Source organism: Malurus melanocephalus, unplaced genomic scaffold (genome assembly GCF_030028575.1).
Source record: "Malurus melanocephalus ecotype Western Australia unplaced genomic scaffold, MMel_1.1 scaffold_1131, whole genome shotgun sequence".
NCBI lineage: Eukaryota > Metazoa > Chordata > Aves > Passeriformes > Maluridae > Malurus > Malurus melanocephalus.
This window is the reverse complement of record NW_026624363.1, coordinates 47442-63185: the sequence shown is the minus strand read 5'-3', so window position 1 is coordinate 63185 and position 15744 is coordinate 47442. Positions and strand designations below refer to the sequence as shown.

Genomic DNA, 15744 nt, shown 5'->3' with positions numbered 1-15744 from the left:
TTTCCATTTCGTGTGTTTTTTAGTCAGCCTTCACGTCAGGTCCAGCCTGTGCCAGGGGACTTCAGCCAGCTCAAAGAAGTTGAGGCTCTTACTCCCAACTTGAAATATCCCAGGATAATGTTTGGTTTCTGGATGGCTTGCATTAAAGTGCCTTGTTTTTCTTAGTGCTTTGCAGCTAATTTTAACTCCATTTCTTTTAGCAGTAGATACAGGAACCAGAAAGATGTTTTGATCCAAAACAGGAGAAAAAATTGAAGGGTAAACGGGATGTAGGGAAGGTATTTGTGGTGTGGTGCTGTATTTATGGAAGGGCAGATCCGTGCTCGTTTCTCCAATTCCTTAGTAAAAAAAAAAAAAAGAGCAGTGAGAGCATCCAGAACTGGCCTAAAAATTTTGATTTTTGGAGGTGCTGGGTGTAGGTGAAGTGGTTTGAAGTGGTTCTGGGAGCTTGGAGGTGGCACTGGAGGAGTCACTTTGGACTCAAATGGATCCCAGCAAGGACAGAGCTGTGGATACCGAGGTGAATGTGATTATGAAGGRCCATCAAGATGATCAGAGGGATGGAGCACCTCTCCTAGAAGGGAAGCCTGAGACAATTGRGATTGTCCAGCCTGGAAAACAGGASCTTTGGGATGTCCTAATTGTGRCCTTCCAGGACCTGAAGGARCTGCAGRAAGGATGGAGAGAGGCTGTTTACAACAGCCTGGAGTACCAGGATGAGGAGGAATGGCTTCCCACTGATAGAGGACAGYRTTRGATGGGATATTTGGAATAAAKTCCTCCCTGTGAGGGTGGGGAGGCCCTGGCACAGGCTGCCCCTTGATCCCTGGAAGTGTCCAAAGCCAGGACTTGGAGCACCCTGRGATAGTGCAAAGTGGAACAAGATGAGCTTTAAGGTCCCTTCCAACCCAAACCATTCCAKGATTCCATGCTAATATGATAAAAAGTGAATATTTTTTTCTTTAAAGCCTTCATCAGATGGCTCAGTGTGCCCTCATCGCTGCCTTTGGGAAAAGGAGCTGATTTTTTTCATGGAGCTCTGTTCCTGGGGTGGTAAATCTGGACAAGGAGCTCACATGGACTCCTGGACACACCTCTGCTCCCTCCCCACGAGGGAATGGATATTATTCCTAACTTTCTGTGATAAAGGTTGTTCCTTATTTTGGTGGGGCGTAGAGCCAGACGCTGACAGGTATTTCTTTTTTCCAAGCATGTTTACACACGTCCCTCTTTATTAAAGCATCCCAAGAAGCAGCAAAACTACAAAGAGCTACAATTGTTTCCCATTTCTGCTGCTGCTTCATGAAACTGCTGCTCCCAGAGTGGGGCTCATTAAGTTTGGTGCTGCACAATCAATTGCAGGTCCTGTTCCAAAGCCTTGGAAAAGCTCAAAATCAGGGGAATCATTCTTCCAGCCTAAATTCAAACTGTTGAAAAAGAACAGCAGCTACAATCCCTGCAAAAATCTGTTTATCTGGTAAATACGTGGGTGGTTATTRGCAAATTTTACCAATGATCATCTTCAGGTTAATTATCCTCATACATATTGATCAGGTAGAGTTCAGCCTTGAGAAAATGGCATCTTTCTTAGGCTCAGCTTCGGGGAGATGCTGGAAAATGTATTCCAAAAGGTGGTTAACACCATTGCAGGAGATTTTTGCTGTGAAACTTTCCCCTGTCTAGCTGCAGAGACATCTTGACACATGCAACTCCGTGTGAGAATAAATATGTGCAAAATGAGCTGGGAAAGGAGGAGAAATGTTCTTTGCCTGTCACAGCTCAGTATTTGAGTCTCCCTGGAGCACAGAGCTCAAATCCACAGCCCCCCACCTGTTTGTTTGGATCCGTTTTGGGAGTAGAGGTTGTTTTAAATGGGGGGATTTCATGGGAGAAAAGAAAACAAGTGCTGGCTGTCTCCTGGAATTGATGCAGAGGGATGTGGATACCTCTGTCAGAACCTCGTGGGGAGCAGAAGCAGCTTTTGGCTTGAAGGAGTCAAACCCTGGGCTGGGGTAGTCAAAGATGGAGAAGAATTTGTCTTTTGGCACTGCTGATTGACCTCTCTGGTTTTTGGGAGCAGCCGGATCAAATCCCAGCAAGGTTTGCTCCAACCTGCWCCATCCCTCCAGTGAGAACAAAGCTTCATCCCCAGGATGTGCAGCTGAACCTTGGGCTTGTTCAAACAGCATCCCCGAAGGGTTGGGCTGGGCTTTAAGCCGGGATCAGTGTGGGGAGCAGATCGAGCAGGCTCTGCTCCAGCTCTGCTCATCCTCAGGCACTCTGTGAGGGGGGAACACACCCCCCCAACTCTGGGAACTGCTCTTTGTTTCCCTTCGCCCCATCCATTTCCTTCAGCCTTTTTCTTTTATTAAGTAGATTATATGTTTGGCTCAATAGGAGCTTTTCTTCCCAAAGAAAAAAAAGGAACACTGTTGGCATGAAAAATCCTTTTATCCACTCCTGTCTCTCCTGCTTTGCCCGTGCTGTTCTCAAGAGCACCCAAGAGATACCTGCAGGGGCTCTGCTTCCCTTTCCACCTTCTGTCCTCCACCCAAAGGCAAAAAATGGTTGCTTTTTCCTGGCTTTTGGTGTTTCTGATAGAAGAATTTTCCCTTCTGGTTAACCAAACTGGAGTGATATGAGTTGTGCTGTAATTCTCCTCTTTGCCAGGAGCTTCCCAGTGAGCCCTGGTGCAGAAAGGCCTTTCCTTCCTGACACACACAGAAAATTGGAGAATTCCTGCCTGCAACCTGGAGCTTCTGGCTGGAAATATCTGGAAAGCCCTTCAAGGGTCTCTGGTGAGAGGTGTAGAGTAGAAAGGTTCCATTCCCTTTGTTCTAACTGCTCCCCAACCATGGGGATTTTTTGTTCTAACTGCTCCCCAATCCCATGGGGATTTTCGAGGTGCAAACATAAGAATTGAAGTTGTCTCAGAGGGGGAACAGGGTGAGGTGAAGCCATGGGGCATCCCCCTCCTTTAGCAGGAAATTTTGCCTTTCTGCACAGAGCAGATAAGCATCTCTCTCTGTCTCTGTATCATACCTTGCAGGTAAACTGATTTCTTTTTTTTWWTTTTTWAWYYYYCMAAWKRRGSYKRRSMRRMMMSAMCMRSYTYYYYKSYTTTTCTCTCTCAAAGGGATGCTCAGTTTCAGGCCAGAGACTTCACTCAGTTTACAAAACCAGTTTTATTAGTGGCRTTGAAGTGCTTTGTTTGCTTTGGAGCTTCTGGAAGCAACACTGCCACAAGCCTAAATCTTGGGATTGAGACCTCAAAAATGAGTCTAACAGGAACAAAGTTCAGTTTTGTTGTATCTAAATCAAACTGAAAAAAAAAACCTACACAGTGAAATGTGTGTGGGTTTAAATGTTTTTAATTTGTATCTCGAGCTTTTGATAAGTAATAAGAGAGATGCTTTAAAAGACCATTTCCTTTTAAGTAGACATGAAGGCAGGAATGTGCCCTGGCTGCTCTTTGCCATCTCAGGTTTTCATAAAATCTCCTTTATCACCAACCTTTGTTCCCCCACGTGTGTGTATTTTTCAGAATTGTCTTTTTTGCTGACCATGGGAAAAAGCTGATCTTGGAGCTGTTTGAGGTGAATGTTGTTGGAGGGTTTTTTTCCTTTCATCACTAAAAAATCTTCAGAATCTATGGATGTTGTCCACCCTTCTCAACACAGAGAGGGTCTTCCCTGTCTGTTTTCTGTCCTCTGTCCCTTTTCACTGCTCTGTGGTGATAAAYTACATTTGCTCGTGATTCTTTTTAAAGATCTCTCACTCAGCTCTTCAGRTTTTAATCACAGAGCTATAGAATTAYGRAATATTTTGAGTTGGAAGGGACCCCCAAGGATCATCCAGTTCAACTCCCAACCCTGCACAGGACACCCCAACAATCCCACCAAATGTTCCTGGAACTCTGAATTGTGATCATTCCCTGGGGCACCTCTTCAGTGCTTCACCACCCTCTAGGGAAGAGCCTCTTCCTAAAACCCATCCTAAACCTCTCCTKACACAGCTCYATCCATTCCTTTGSCTCCTATCACTGGCTTTTCACTGCAATTTTAAATCCAAACTAACCAGCACCCACATTCAGCCCATCTGAAACAGCTCACAACAACAGCTGGAAAAGGAGGAGCAGCGTCCAGAGAGAATTAAGTGAATAGTAATGCAATTACCCTGATTGATTTAGCCAGGTCTCTGGGATAAAGGGCTAATGGGTGTCTTCCTCCTCAAGAAACCCTGAGTAAATCAGGCCCAGCTTGTTTTTCATTAATCTTAAGGTAACAAGTGTTGAGGGTGACTTTGTGTGTGACTTTAACACCAGGAGGATTTAGATCAGCCTGGGCAGAGTGAACTGTGGCACTTTGTATTTTTTTTAAACCCTTCCTCAAACTCTCCCTACCTGAAAGCAGCGGGTAAGGACATGTTTTGGATTCCCTCTGGGAAGGCTGGGAGAGCTGATGAAAGCCCCAGCGTGCTGCTAAACAAGCCCCACCCTTCTTCTTGACATTGTTGGATTCCTCTTTGTTCCCAAGGATGGCAARGCTTGGGGATTTGCTTACAGTTTTTCAGGCAGCTCGAGGAAAGTACAATGAGGTGCAAAAAAATGKGGGAATCTGCCTCAGAGTTTCTCCTTTTCTTTATCCAAATCATCTTTGTGGAGAGCAGGCAAAAAGCCAGGAATTTATTTGACCCAAGGTGGTGTCTAGGATCAGGAAAGCAGTTACTAAATAAGTGGCTGATCTAGCTGGGTGTAGCACGCTTGGGATTGGGTTTGGTTTGGCATCTCCCAGCTTCTCCTTGTCTCCATGAGGTGGTCATCCCTTGCCTGCCCAAATTAAGCAGTTTTTAGAGCCTGGACARGCAGCTCAGGTGGAATCAGGTCAGTTTGTTTGAATAATTGTTGGTTTGGGTTTGAATCTGAGCCGAGGTTGGGCTGGGAGCGAATCTCGCTCCGATCTTTTGTGCAGGGATGGTTTGGGTCGTGTCTGGTGGGGATTGCAACAGGGGCAGGCAAAGGGCTGCCTGGACAGGCATCTCCTGGAAAAGCTCCTCTGCCTCCACACTCTGTTTCATGCTGAAAATTGGATTCTTGCACGTCTGGAATACTGAGTATGTGCTGTTYGCAGAGCCGGTTCTTCCAGAGCTGGAGAACGGCCCCCTCTGAAATGGAGAATTTAAAGAAGGTTTCCTTTTTGTTTTGAGTTTTTGTTCTCCGTGGGTTTTTAAGGAGTTGATCTTGTTTTGATTTCAGCTTTGACATGTCTGTGCTCTGACTGCAAACAAGCCAACTCCACGTGTGAGACGGACGGCGCCTGCATGGTCTCRGTCTTCAACCTGGATGGTGTCAAACACCACGTTCGGACCTGCATTCCTCAGGCAAAATTGATTCCTGCTGGGAAACCCTTCTATTGTCTGAGTTCAGAGGATCTGCGTAATACTCACTGCTGCTACTCCGATTTTTGCAACAAAATTGATTTAATGGTTCCCAGCGGTAAGTTAGAGAGTGAGATAAATCATGTGTTTGAAGTGGGAGGAGAGGAGCTGTCTGTTTGGGATTGGGAATTTGGAATTCTCAGCCCTGTTTTTCACTTCTTCCTTTCAGTTGCTGCATGAACTCGAGCGCTGGGTTTATTTCCTTCATCTGTAAAGTGGAAATTACAAACCACTTCAAATTAAAATGGGATTGTTCCCTTTGTCACTGAGCTGGACCTGTTTTATCAGCTTCCCTTCCAGGGAAATCCAAATCTTTTCAGTGCTGAGCACAAGTAGGGGAATATTGCAGCAGTTTTAGAGCAAAGTGTGTGGGGAGGAAGGTGAATGGGTTTGGAATACAAGCAGGGAAAACAGCCCTGTATCTGAGTGAGGGTGTGGGAAACTTCTGCTCCTCATCCCCAGGACAGARAGGGCATGTGGTGCTTCCTCATACCTCCCACTTTCTGTTTTGGGCTGGTTTTTAGTGGGTGCTGTGAAAACTGCAGAGTCATTTTCCTCAGGAGCACTGGGGAGGTCTCATCTGTGCTCAAAACAACAAATAATTGTTTTCAGGTACAAGTTCAATGGTTGTTGCAGGGGAAAGAGGGAGCAGTGAGCCTGGGCTGACTGTGTGAGTTCAAATGGAAGGTGAACCACAGGCTGTTCTGGAAAACCAGCCCATTTTAGAACATTTTCCTGATAACTCTGATCCTACAATGGCAGCTTCATCTTCTTTTTGGGTTTTCAGCTGCATTTTGCCTGCCTGATGCTCAGCCCCACCTTAACACTATTTGCTATGTCCCCAGGCTAAAATCATCCAGCCTCTGATAGGACAATAAAACACAAGAAAATCCTTAAAAAAAAATGATAATTTTACTCAAAATGTCTGTTTTTCTCCTCCCAAGGACACCTGAAAGACAATGAGCCCCCATCAAGCTGGGGTCCCGTGGAGCTGGTGGCGGTGATTGCCGGGCCCGTCTTCCTCGTGTTTGTTGTGATGATCATCGTRGTTTTTGTTTTCCATCACCACCAACGAGTCTATCACAACCGCCAGCGGCTGGACATGGAAGACCCTTCTTGTGAAATGTGCCTTTCCAAGGATAAGACTTTGCAAGATCTGGTCTACGATCTCTCCACCTCCGGCTCTGGCTCAGGTATTGCGTGAACAACGAGAATTTGTGGTTGGAGCTGTCTCTTTTGGGCTCGTGGTTGCCACAGCTTTGCCAGGCAGTGAGGAGTTTATTCAGGGGGTTTGTCATGAGTCACTTAAAGGGACTTTAAATTCAGTTTAAAGTCAGTTGTGCGTTGGTCTTGTGTCTGTTCAGGTAAGAGCAATAAACTCCTCCTTAAATACAAGAGGATGGCTCAAACATCTATTCCCAGTTTAGCCTTGGAACAGRATTTGGAAACAGCCATTAACTGATAATCTGTGCATGGTTGGCTTTCAGAGGGGAATGCAGGATGTCACCTGCATCAAAGCTGCAGGAAAACAGGGAAGATCCCAGATCAACGTTTTATGATGCACATAAATGCATTTTCACAGCCCATTTCATCCCAAAGAACCTTTGGGTCTTCCCAGGTGGATGATGTGTGCTGTGTTTGCTTCCATAGCACTTGAAAAGARCAGATGGAATCCCCAGAATAGATGGGAAGTCATGGTTTAGCAGTGGCTTTGAGCTGGGAAAGTAGTTGGGTTCAAGAATAGAAGGAATTTTGCATCAGGTGGAAAMTGTAGGAAAAATCCACAGAGGCAGAGAATGTCACAATCTGATATTTGACCAGGGAATCAACCTTTAGCAGCACACCTGCTGCCATATATGAAATATTTGGGATCTCTTCTATGCAGGCTGTGGCTCTAGGTGAGCTCATGCTTTGCATAAGTGATGGCAGCGATGTTGAGACTCCTTTCCTAAGAGAAATTTGGGGGGATTTCTGCTTTTTAGCAGGGATTTACTCCATCCAGTTCCATTCTTTGCATATTAAAGCTGCAGTTYCTTTGATCTGTCGTGGAGCAGAAGTTTTGCAATTGCTCTGTGCCAGATCACTGCTTCAAAGCAAAATGCAGATGCTGCCTAAGGATCCCACACAGGATCCCCCATCATTCTCTACTCTGGGTCTTGCCTAAGCTCCCAGTTGTTACCAAATATAAAACCTGCTGGCTTTGAGGACATTTTTCAGCCTTTTGGGATGTTTCTGCCACCACAGGGATTCATTCCTCCCTTTCCTTGTCCCCAGGATTGCCTCTGTTTGTCCAACGGACCGTGGCTCGGACCATTGTCCTTCAGGARATCATCGGCAAAGGCCGTTTTGGGGAGGTGTGGCGGGGCAGGTGGCGTGGAGGTGACGTGGCAGTGAAAATCTTCTCTTCACGTGAGGARCGCTCGTGGTTCAGGGAAGCAGAGATTTATCAAACCGTTATGCTGCGCCACGAGAACATCCTGGGCTTTATTGCTGCAGATAACAAAGGTAAGAGGTGCCTGCAGCCTGAGAGCCTGACCACCCTTTCCAAGAAATTTTCTCTTAATCTAAACCCAATCTAAACCTTCCCAGGTGAGACTTTAGGCCATTTCCTCTGGTCCTGTYGTTTGTTACCTCACCTGGCTCCACTTTCCTGTCAAGGGGTTGAACAGAGTGAGAGGGTCCCCCCTGAGCCCCCTTTTCTCCAGGCTGAGCTCCCTCAGCTGCTCTTCAAAAGTTCTCCAGACCCTTCCACTGCCCATCAAGTCTCACTCCAGCACCTCCACTTTTGTCTTTTTTGTCATGGGTGACTAAARCTGACTAAAATGGACTTCTGTGGGTCTCTACACTGSCCAAAACTGACTCCAKGATTYGAGGCATTGCCTCASCAGWGCCTGGCACAGGGGGCATTCACTGCCCTGRTCCTGCTGGYCACRCTRTGGCTGATAGGAGCCATTTCCTACTTGCCCCAGGCCTTACCCAGCAGCTCTGCTCTGTCCCAAAATTGTGTGGGATGCTCGATGGCCATCCCTGCATTTGATCTGCCTGATCTCCATCTCTTTCCTGTCACAGATAACGGGACRTGGACTCARCTSTGGCTCGTCTCCGACTACCACGAGCACGGCTCTCTCTTTGACTACCTAAATCGCTACACGGTGACCATCGAGGGCATGATCAAGCTTGCCCTTTCTGCTGCCAGCGGGCTGGCCCACCTGCACATGGAGATTGTGGGCACTCAGGGTAAAATCCGCGTTGGAAAMGGCGTTGGGAATTCTTGATAAAGCGGGATTTTTGCCGAAGGGAGCTGCTGTGMTGTACAGCAAAGCCTGCCTGAGTCAGCCCGGCTTCATCTGGTTGTTACTGACCAGAAATAGAGCGATTGCTTTGGCTGGCTGCAAAGTGGGTTAACCTGGCGCTCGCTCCCAGGAGTTATATCACCATTTCACATCCCATCCTAAAATTGGCGCTGCTTGGGTGGGATGTGAGCACAGGCAGAAGGAGAATCACAAATTCCTGACGTCTGGGATGTGGAGTTTACATCCCTCTTGAGGCCTCCGGGTGCCACTGCATCAGCGACGCCTCCAAAAGGCGATTGGAGCCTTTCCCTGCTCTGTTCCTTAAAAATCTCAACAGGAAAATGTGTTGCAACATCGGGTTTAACGCCCTGAAATCCGGCGCTGCCTCTGCGCCAGTTCGATAAATGCATTTCCCCAGCTTGACCCTTGCTGCTTTTTATTTTTCTCTGTTAGGAAAACCCGGGATAGCTCACAGAGACCTGAAATCCAAAAAYATTTTGGTGAAGAAGAACGGCACGTGTGCCATCGCTGACCTTGGCCTGGCTGTCCGGCACGACTCTGTCACCGACACCATTGACATCGCGCCCAACCAAAGGGTTGGAACCAAACGGTAGGAAAATGAATTTTAAAGCTTTTGAGTGTGACTGGAAATGCCTGAGCTGCTTGCTGGTTGAGCCTTGGGGGAATTCTCTGAATTCAGCATTTCCCAGTGTCTTTCAGGGTCAGTTTTGTGCCTGAATTGATGCCAAAGGGATGTCAGTACCTTTGTYGCTGAGAGGTGTGGGCCAGCCATGTAAACCTGACACCAAGGTGTACATGACAACAAGCTTGGCCTCACTAAAGCCTTTGGAACCTTCTGTTGGGAGCCTGATGTGATTTTTGGGACATTTTTACCTCTTTTCCCRGCTTGCTGTTCTTGAGTTATTTTCTTCACTCTTAGATCACAGGGCCCAGTTCTGTTCTGACGGTGGCTCTGCCAAGCAGAGCTTTTTCTGCTGGGAAGTGCAGTGTGGGAAAACTGATCATTTTCTATCTTCCAGAGAATTCTCCTTGCAGAATGAACACGCTTTTCCTTTCTCTCTGCAGATACATGGCCCCAGAAGTCTTGGATGAAACCATCAACATGAAGCATTTTGATTCATTTAAATGTGCCGATATCTACGCCTTRGGCTTGGTCTACTGGGAGATTGCTCGAAGGTGCAACGCAGGAGGTAACAACACGTTTTGTGTGCCTGGGCCGTTGGCTGTGCTTGCTCCTGGGTCTCCCAAATTCGGGCATTTGGGAGGTTTGAGGGAGAACAGGGCTGTGGGAGGACGTGTCCCTGTTTGTTGTCACCAAGAAAGGTGACAGAAGTGACCCACGACTGCTGCTAAACCCGGGAAATGTTGGGTTAAAGGTGTTGGTGCTCCCACTGGTGGTGGCTGMTGTTCCTTTGGATGGATTTTAAGGAAGTTCTGCTGGTGCTGATGGGTGGGGGACTCCCTCAGATCAGCAGAAATGTCTTGGCACGTGCAGCCACGGCGTCATCCCACGTGTGACAGTCCCACCGCCGCTGAGATCCACTGACCCTRGCGCCTTGCTGGGAGGTGTCAATCCCAGCCTGCTGACTCCGTTCCAGTTTAGGCAGCTGCGTTTTATTTGCCTGAATTTTTCCTGTAAACTCCCCATTCCAGATTCTTCATTTCTGTTCTAAATAACTGCAAAAGTGTTGACGCATCTCAGCAGTGAGTCACRGAGCCCAAACCTCTCTCCGTCTGCCTTTAGCGAGCACAGTGACCGTGCTCCCCGTTCCCTGGGATTTAATTTCTCCTGCTCCACCTTTCAGGTATCCATGAGGAGTATCAGCTTCCCTACTACGACCTTGTACCCTCTGATCCTTCCATTGAGGAGATGCGGAAGGTCGTKTGTGACCAGAAATTACGGCCAAACATCCCAAACTGGTGGCAGAGCTACGAGGTAAGGTCTGATTTCATCTTCATGTYCCTTCCTCTCCCRTGAGGAAARCCTGAGAGAATTGGGATTGTCCAGCCTGGAGAACAGAATTGGGGGTGACCTAATYRTGACCTTCCAGTACCTGAAGGGAGTCTGCAAGAAATATGGAGAGAGACTTTTTTACAAGGAGTGCCAGAACGAGGGGGAATGGCTTCCTGCTGACAAAGGACAGGGTTAGATGGGATATTGGGAAGAAATTCTTCCCTATGAGGGTGGTGAGGCCCTGGCATAGGTTGTCCAGAGAATCTGGGGCTGCCCCATCCCTGAAAGTGCCCAGGGCTGGGCTGGACAGGGCTTGGAGCAACCTGGAACAGTGGAAGGTGTCCTTGGAACGAATTTTACTTAAAAAAAAAATTCACCAGCCCCTTTTGTTTTTTTTAATTTTTAAAATTTAGGGTCCCTTCCAATTCAAACCATTCTGTGATTCCCTCACGATGGGGTAACAGGTGAATACCATAAAATGTGCTCTGATTTTGGGATATTGGGAAGAAATTCTTCCCTATGAGGGTGGTGAGGCCCTGGCATAGGCTGTCCAGAGAATCTGGGGCTGCCCCATCCCTGAAAGTGCCCAGAGCCGGGCTGGACAGGACTTGAAGCAATCTGGAACAGTGGAAGGTGTCCTTGGAACGAATTTTACTTAAAAAAAAATTCACCAGCCCCTTTTTTTTTTTTTAAATTTTTGAAATTTAGGGTCCCTTCCAATTCAAACCATTCTGTGATTCCCTCATGATGGGGTAACGGGTATTTAATGGTATTTAATACCATAAAATGCGCTCTGATTTTGGGCTGGGGAGGGTGTGAAAGCATCTAGGCAGAGCAGTGTGAGCTCAGAAGAGCAGAGCTCTGACATTTTCCCTTTTTTCCTTGTCCAGGCACTGCGGGTGATGGGCAAGATGATGCGAGAGTGCTGGTACGCCAACGGAGCGGCTCGGCTCACCGCCCTCCGCATCAAGAAAACCCTCTCGCAGCTCAGCGTCCAGGAAGATGTGAAAATTTAGGCTCTGAGCCTCAGCAGGAGGAAACTGCACAGGAGCTGCTGTGCTAGAGTAGACGTGTGATGGAGGCCTACCTCGTGTTTCAGCCCAACTTACTGCTACAACCAGACAGCGGGACCTGCAGGCTGCTAGGCAGGGGGACGGAGCCTTAGGAAGCGCTCTCTTCCCTGCTTGGGTATGAAACAATCCGAAAAACCTTTTGTGATCACCTCCTGAGAGCGTGGAGACTTGAGAAGGGACTTCACCCGAGGGATCTCAGCCATGATCGTAACTTCTTTGTTCTTTTCAAGGAAATTCCTGTAAAGTTCAGCGTGTGTTGAGCACCCGTCGGGGTGCTCGGTGCTGGGAGCGGGAAGGGAAAAGGGAAGGTTTTTCTTGCAGTTCTCTCGAGGATTTTTTTTTTCCAGGGACTGGCACGTCGATGCAGAAAAAGCAAAACAAATGGTGCTCTCTTCCGAGAGGCTGAGCCGGAACAGTTGATCAGCTTCACAAAAAAAACAAACAAAAAACCGTTTTTCCCTCCTTTTCTCAAGCTTGAAACGAGTCCAAGTCGGCGCCGGTCGGTGTCTGCATGCGCGAGGTGCGCGTGTCCCCGTGCCTGGTCATCTCCTCCATAGCCGTGTGCGGTGTCTGCCTGTGGGTGGYTCATCTCTGTCCGTGCTTCCTGTGCATGTGCAAATCTCCAAGTGTCCCGTTTGTGAGCTGTTTTTTGCGCTGGTGCTCTCTCTCTCTTCTCTCTCTCTATCTCTCCGTGCTGAGTTTGTGAGCGTCGTGGAGCTTGGACAGGCTGCTGCAGAGCGGATGATCCGCGGCTTCCTCCGCCGCCGGCTGCCAGAACGTCCCCATCAGGTTGCCTCACTGCCACCCCCTTCCCTTTTTTTAAGACAAAATAAGGAACTGAGAATCACTCCTGGAATCCAGGTTTTTGGTTTTTTTTTGTCTTGAGCCCCTGGGGTTTGTAATTTTTGGTCGCAGGGAGCTGAGATGTGTCAGAGGTGGAGCAGGCGCGTGGGGAAATGCAGGACTCAGTTTCCCTGGGAACACAATTCCCAAATCCACCATCCAGGCAGATTTTTGGGGGCCTGATGATYTGGGTGCTGGGGGTGCTCTGCACCTCCCAGAAACACCAGGCAGGACCTGACATCAAGTGTGGGTTGGCAAATCAACATCCATCTTTTTAATATAGATGTATAAATATCTCCTAATGTGGAAGTGGCTGTGTCTCAGTGTGGGGTGGGGGGATCTGCATGGGTTTTTTTTTTTGATTCAGGTGGGGTGACTACAGCAACCATGGAATTGAGGGCTGTGGCTGCCATGATGGCTTTGGCAGTCCAAAAGAGCCGTGGTGTGGAGGTCAGATCAGTGTCTGCATAGAGAACTCTGAAGCCATAACTTTTAACTGGAGTGGTTTTGATTATTATTTTTTTAATTATTATTATTATTATTGTTGTTGTTTTTCTGGGAGGGTCTGGATTTTAACTTTTTTGAATATTGTTAATTCTTTCTAAGAGCAGAAAAACAATCTCTGATTATTACCTCTTGACCTGTTGGTTTGTAAGGAAATCACTGCAAAAAAAAAAAAAAAAAAAAAAAAAAAAAAAAGGAAAAAAAACCAAATGCACAGCTCGATTTACACTGGAACTGTTTTTACTCTGACCTTGCTCCTGCTCTCTTAAGGTGAGGTTTCATCTCTGCTCTGGCTGCCAGGGTTAAGTCTTTATTTCAATCCCTCTGTTCTTGCTGTCTGTGTCCCTGTCCGTGTGTCCGTCTCCCCCAATTCCCTGTGTGTTCATGACCTTGTATAAATGAGGAGTGTGGTTTTTTTGAATCATGTTAGGAGCCGTTTTTGCATCCCCCGAGGAGTTTTTTGGCGATGTGGATCTCACYGAGCGGGACAGGGATGCCCTGTCCCAATTTCAGAGGTCCCCAGTGTCCCTTAAACCTTTATTTAGTGACCCAAGGGTGTGGTGGCCACTTCCAGGTGGTCCTGAGGATTTTAGAACAGTCCTTGGGAGCTGGGGGAAGGACAGGATGGACAGGAAGGGACAATCACCCACCCATGGGTGCTGCAGGATTCCCGAGGATGCCGTGAGCTCCCCAACTTGCACTGACCCCCCTTTTCTCCAACTGTAGCCACACATGCACCTGCCTCAGCGCCAAAACCAAACAGCCACGAGCCACGAGGAAAGGATTTTAGGAAAAAAAAAAAAAAAAAAAAACCTCGTTTCTAGAGAGAGATGGGGAAAAAACCGAGCGGGATCCGCGGCAGGAACGCTGACCATGTAGCATTTACACAGCACTTTTCACGCAAACCGGTGCCCAGGGGTGTGCCCAGTGCTTGCAGAGCTGCCCGGCTCCAAAACTTTTGCAGAGGTTTTGGGGGAAAAAAAGCAGAATTCCAGGCAGTTCTGAGGGGAGCCCGGTGYAGGATGAGGAAAAGGGGGGGGTTCATCAGCGGTACGTGGCTGCAGGACAGAACTCTTGGTACTTCTCTTGCCCCTTTTGATTTGTTTGGTTTTGTACATTTTCTTAGCAAAGGACTGTAAGAAAATAGCCACTTAGCCACTTTACCTCTTCAGTATGCAAATGTACATACGGTGTAAGATAGGAAATCTTTTGTTTAATATAAAACCAGGCTGTCGATTTCTGCTGTACATTATTAAAAGTTTGTTTTATTCACGTGAGGTGTCGCGGTCTCAGTTTGCTACGAGGGGTGGGAAGAGCAGGGCACGGCTCAGTCCCCCCAGAGAGGGATTTGGGGGGTGGGTTTTTTGTTCCCCACAGGTAAAATAATCAATTCAGGAATCGTGGAAAAGAAATTTCCACCCTCAGAGCATCCCTGGGGATGTGTTGGGTGAAGTTCTGGAGCATCCGAATCTCCAGACAGAGCCGTGGCTTCAAGAAAGGATAAATCCCAGAGCAAACTATAAAATCCTGTTTGCTCCGAGGGTAAATGGTGCTGCACAAACTGCCCCCTGTTAATTCCCTAATTAGAGCCTCCTGCAAACGAGCCCGTTGTGAGCGGATCAAGGGGAAAATCTGCCGAGGCCTGGGGTCCCCCCGGGCTCAGACAAAGTGGGGAGGGGGAGGCACCATCTGGGCTTGTCCTTCCTCATTCCCAGCTTTGTCTGAAGCTCCTGCTGTGGTCCCCAGGAAAATCCAGCCCCATCCTGGAAAAGGGAAAAGAAGAAGATGAGGAATTTTTAARCAAAATTTCTCCTTGCTCCTCTAGGAAATGGGGTGGGAAAAGAATCTTCAGCCAAGCAGCCAAGTCATGATCAGATTTTTGGGAACAGGATGGGGTATTCCTGTTCATTCCCAGTGGTTTTGTGCCTCAGGATGGGTGCTGGGCTCAATCCCATCCTTTCCCCATCACTCCCAACCCCGAGCAGCTCCACTCCTGGAGCGAATTTGCCTCCTGGTAACCCCAGGCCAGGCTGTGGGCGGGAGGTTTTGGGTGGATCAGCGGGATTTTTACAATCTTCTCTTTTTTTTGGCAAATTTTAAACAAACATTTGGGCAAAGCTCTCGGCTCCAGCTGGAAAATTCCCGCTGCCTCCCGCCGGGGCGCAACGAGAGCCGCGCCGCGACGTGTCCGCAGCAGACACCGCGGCCGCCTCCGGGAATTGTTCTTCCCTCCGTGCCCCAGCTCAGCGCAGGAATATTTTAAATCCCGCCGGGGGCTGTGGCCACCAGCTCCTGCCTCCCGTTAAATCCCAAATGCGGCTTTGGCGGCGGGTGGTGGCAGCTGGCGGGGAGAAGCAGAGCCCGACAGCTCCCGGAAACACGCGGGTTTGTCCCCAGATTATCCCTGGGACACCTCCAGGTGCCACCCGTGACATCCCCCCCTGCACCCTCAGGATCCTCAGAATCCCCACTGTTCCAAAGAACCCCCAAATTTCCACGCTGAACCCCAGAGCGGCTCTGAGGATGCGCCAAAGCGGGACCCTCCCACCAGAGCCCCGCGCTGGATTCYCGTGGGGTCGCTGGGGAGAACCTCAGGAAGGACCCACCCAGTGAACGCCTA

General features: G+C 48.3%; 2 protein-coding genes across 2 annotated transcripts in view; both read left to right on the top strand.

Annotated features, from left to right (window-relative positions):
• The window catches only part of ACVRL1 (activin A receptor like type 1), a 26272-nt gene extending 23219 nt beyond the window's left edge, over positions 1-3053 (top strand). Inside the window, exon 9 of the mRNA XM_057387096.1 lies at positions 3050-3053. Coding sequence (XP_057243079.1) covers positions 3050-3053 — 4 coding nt within the window. The remainder of the gene's footprint in view (positions 1-3049) is intronic.
• A 1773-nt stretch (positions 3054-4826) lies between these two features.
• On the top strand, positions 4827-14396 carry ACVR1B (activin A receptor type 1B). The gene is made up of 9 exons (XM_057387097.1): positions 4827-4882; positions 5255-5494; positions 6381-6629; positions 7711-7941; positions 8506-8673; positions 9183-9339; positions 9816-9940; positions 10556-10686; positions 11595-14396. Exons 2-9 carry the CDS (start codon positions 5320-5322, stop codon positions 11718-11720), a joined length of 1362 nt encoding a protein of 453 aa, XP_057243080.1. The 5' UTR covers positions 4827-4882; positions 5255-5319; the 3' UTR covers positions 11721-14396.
• Positions 14397-15744: the final 1348 nt, after the last annotated feature.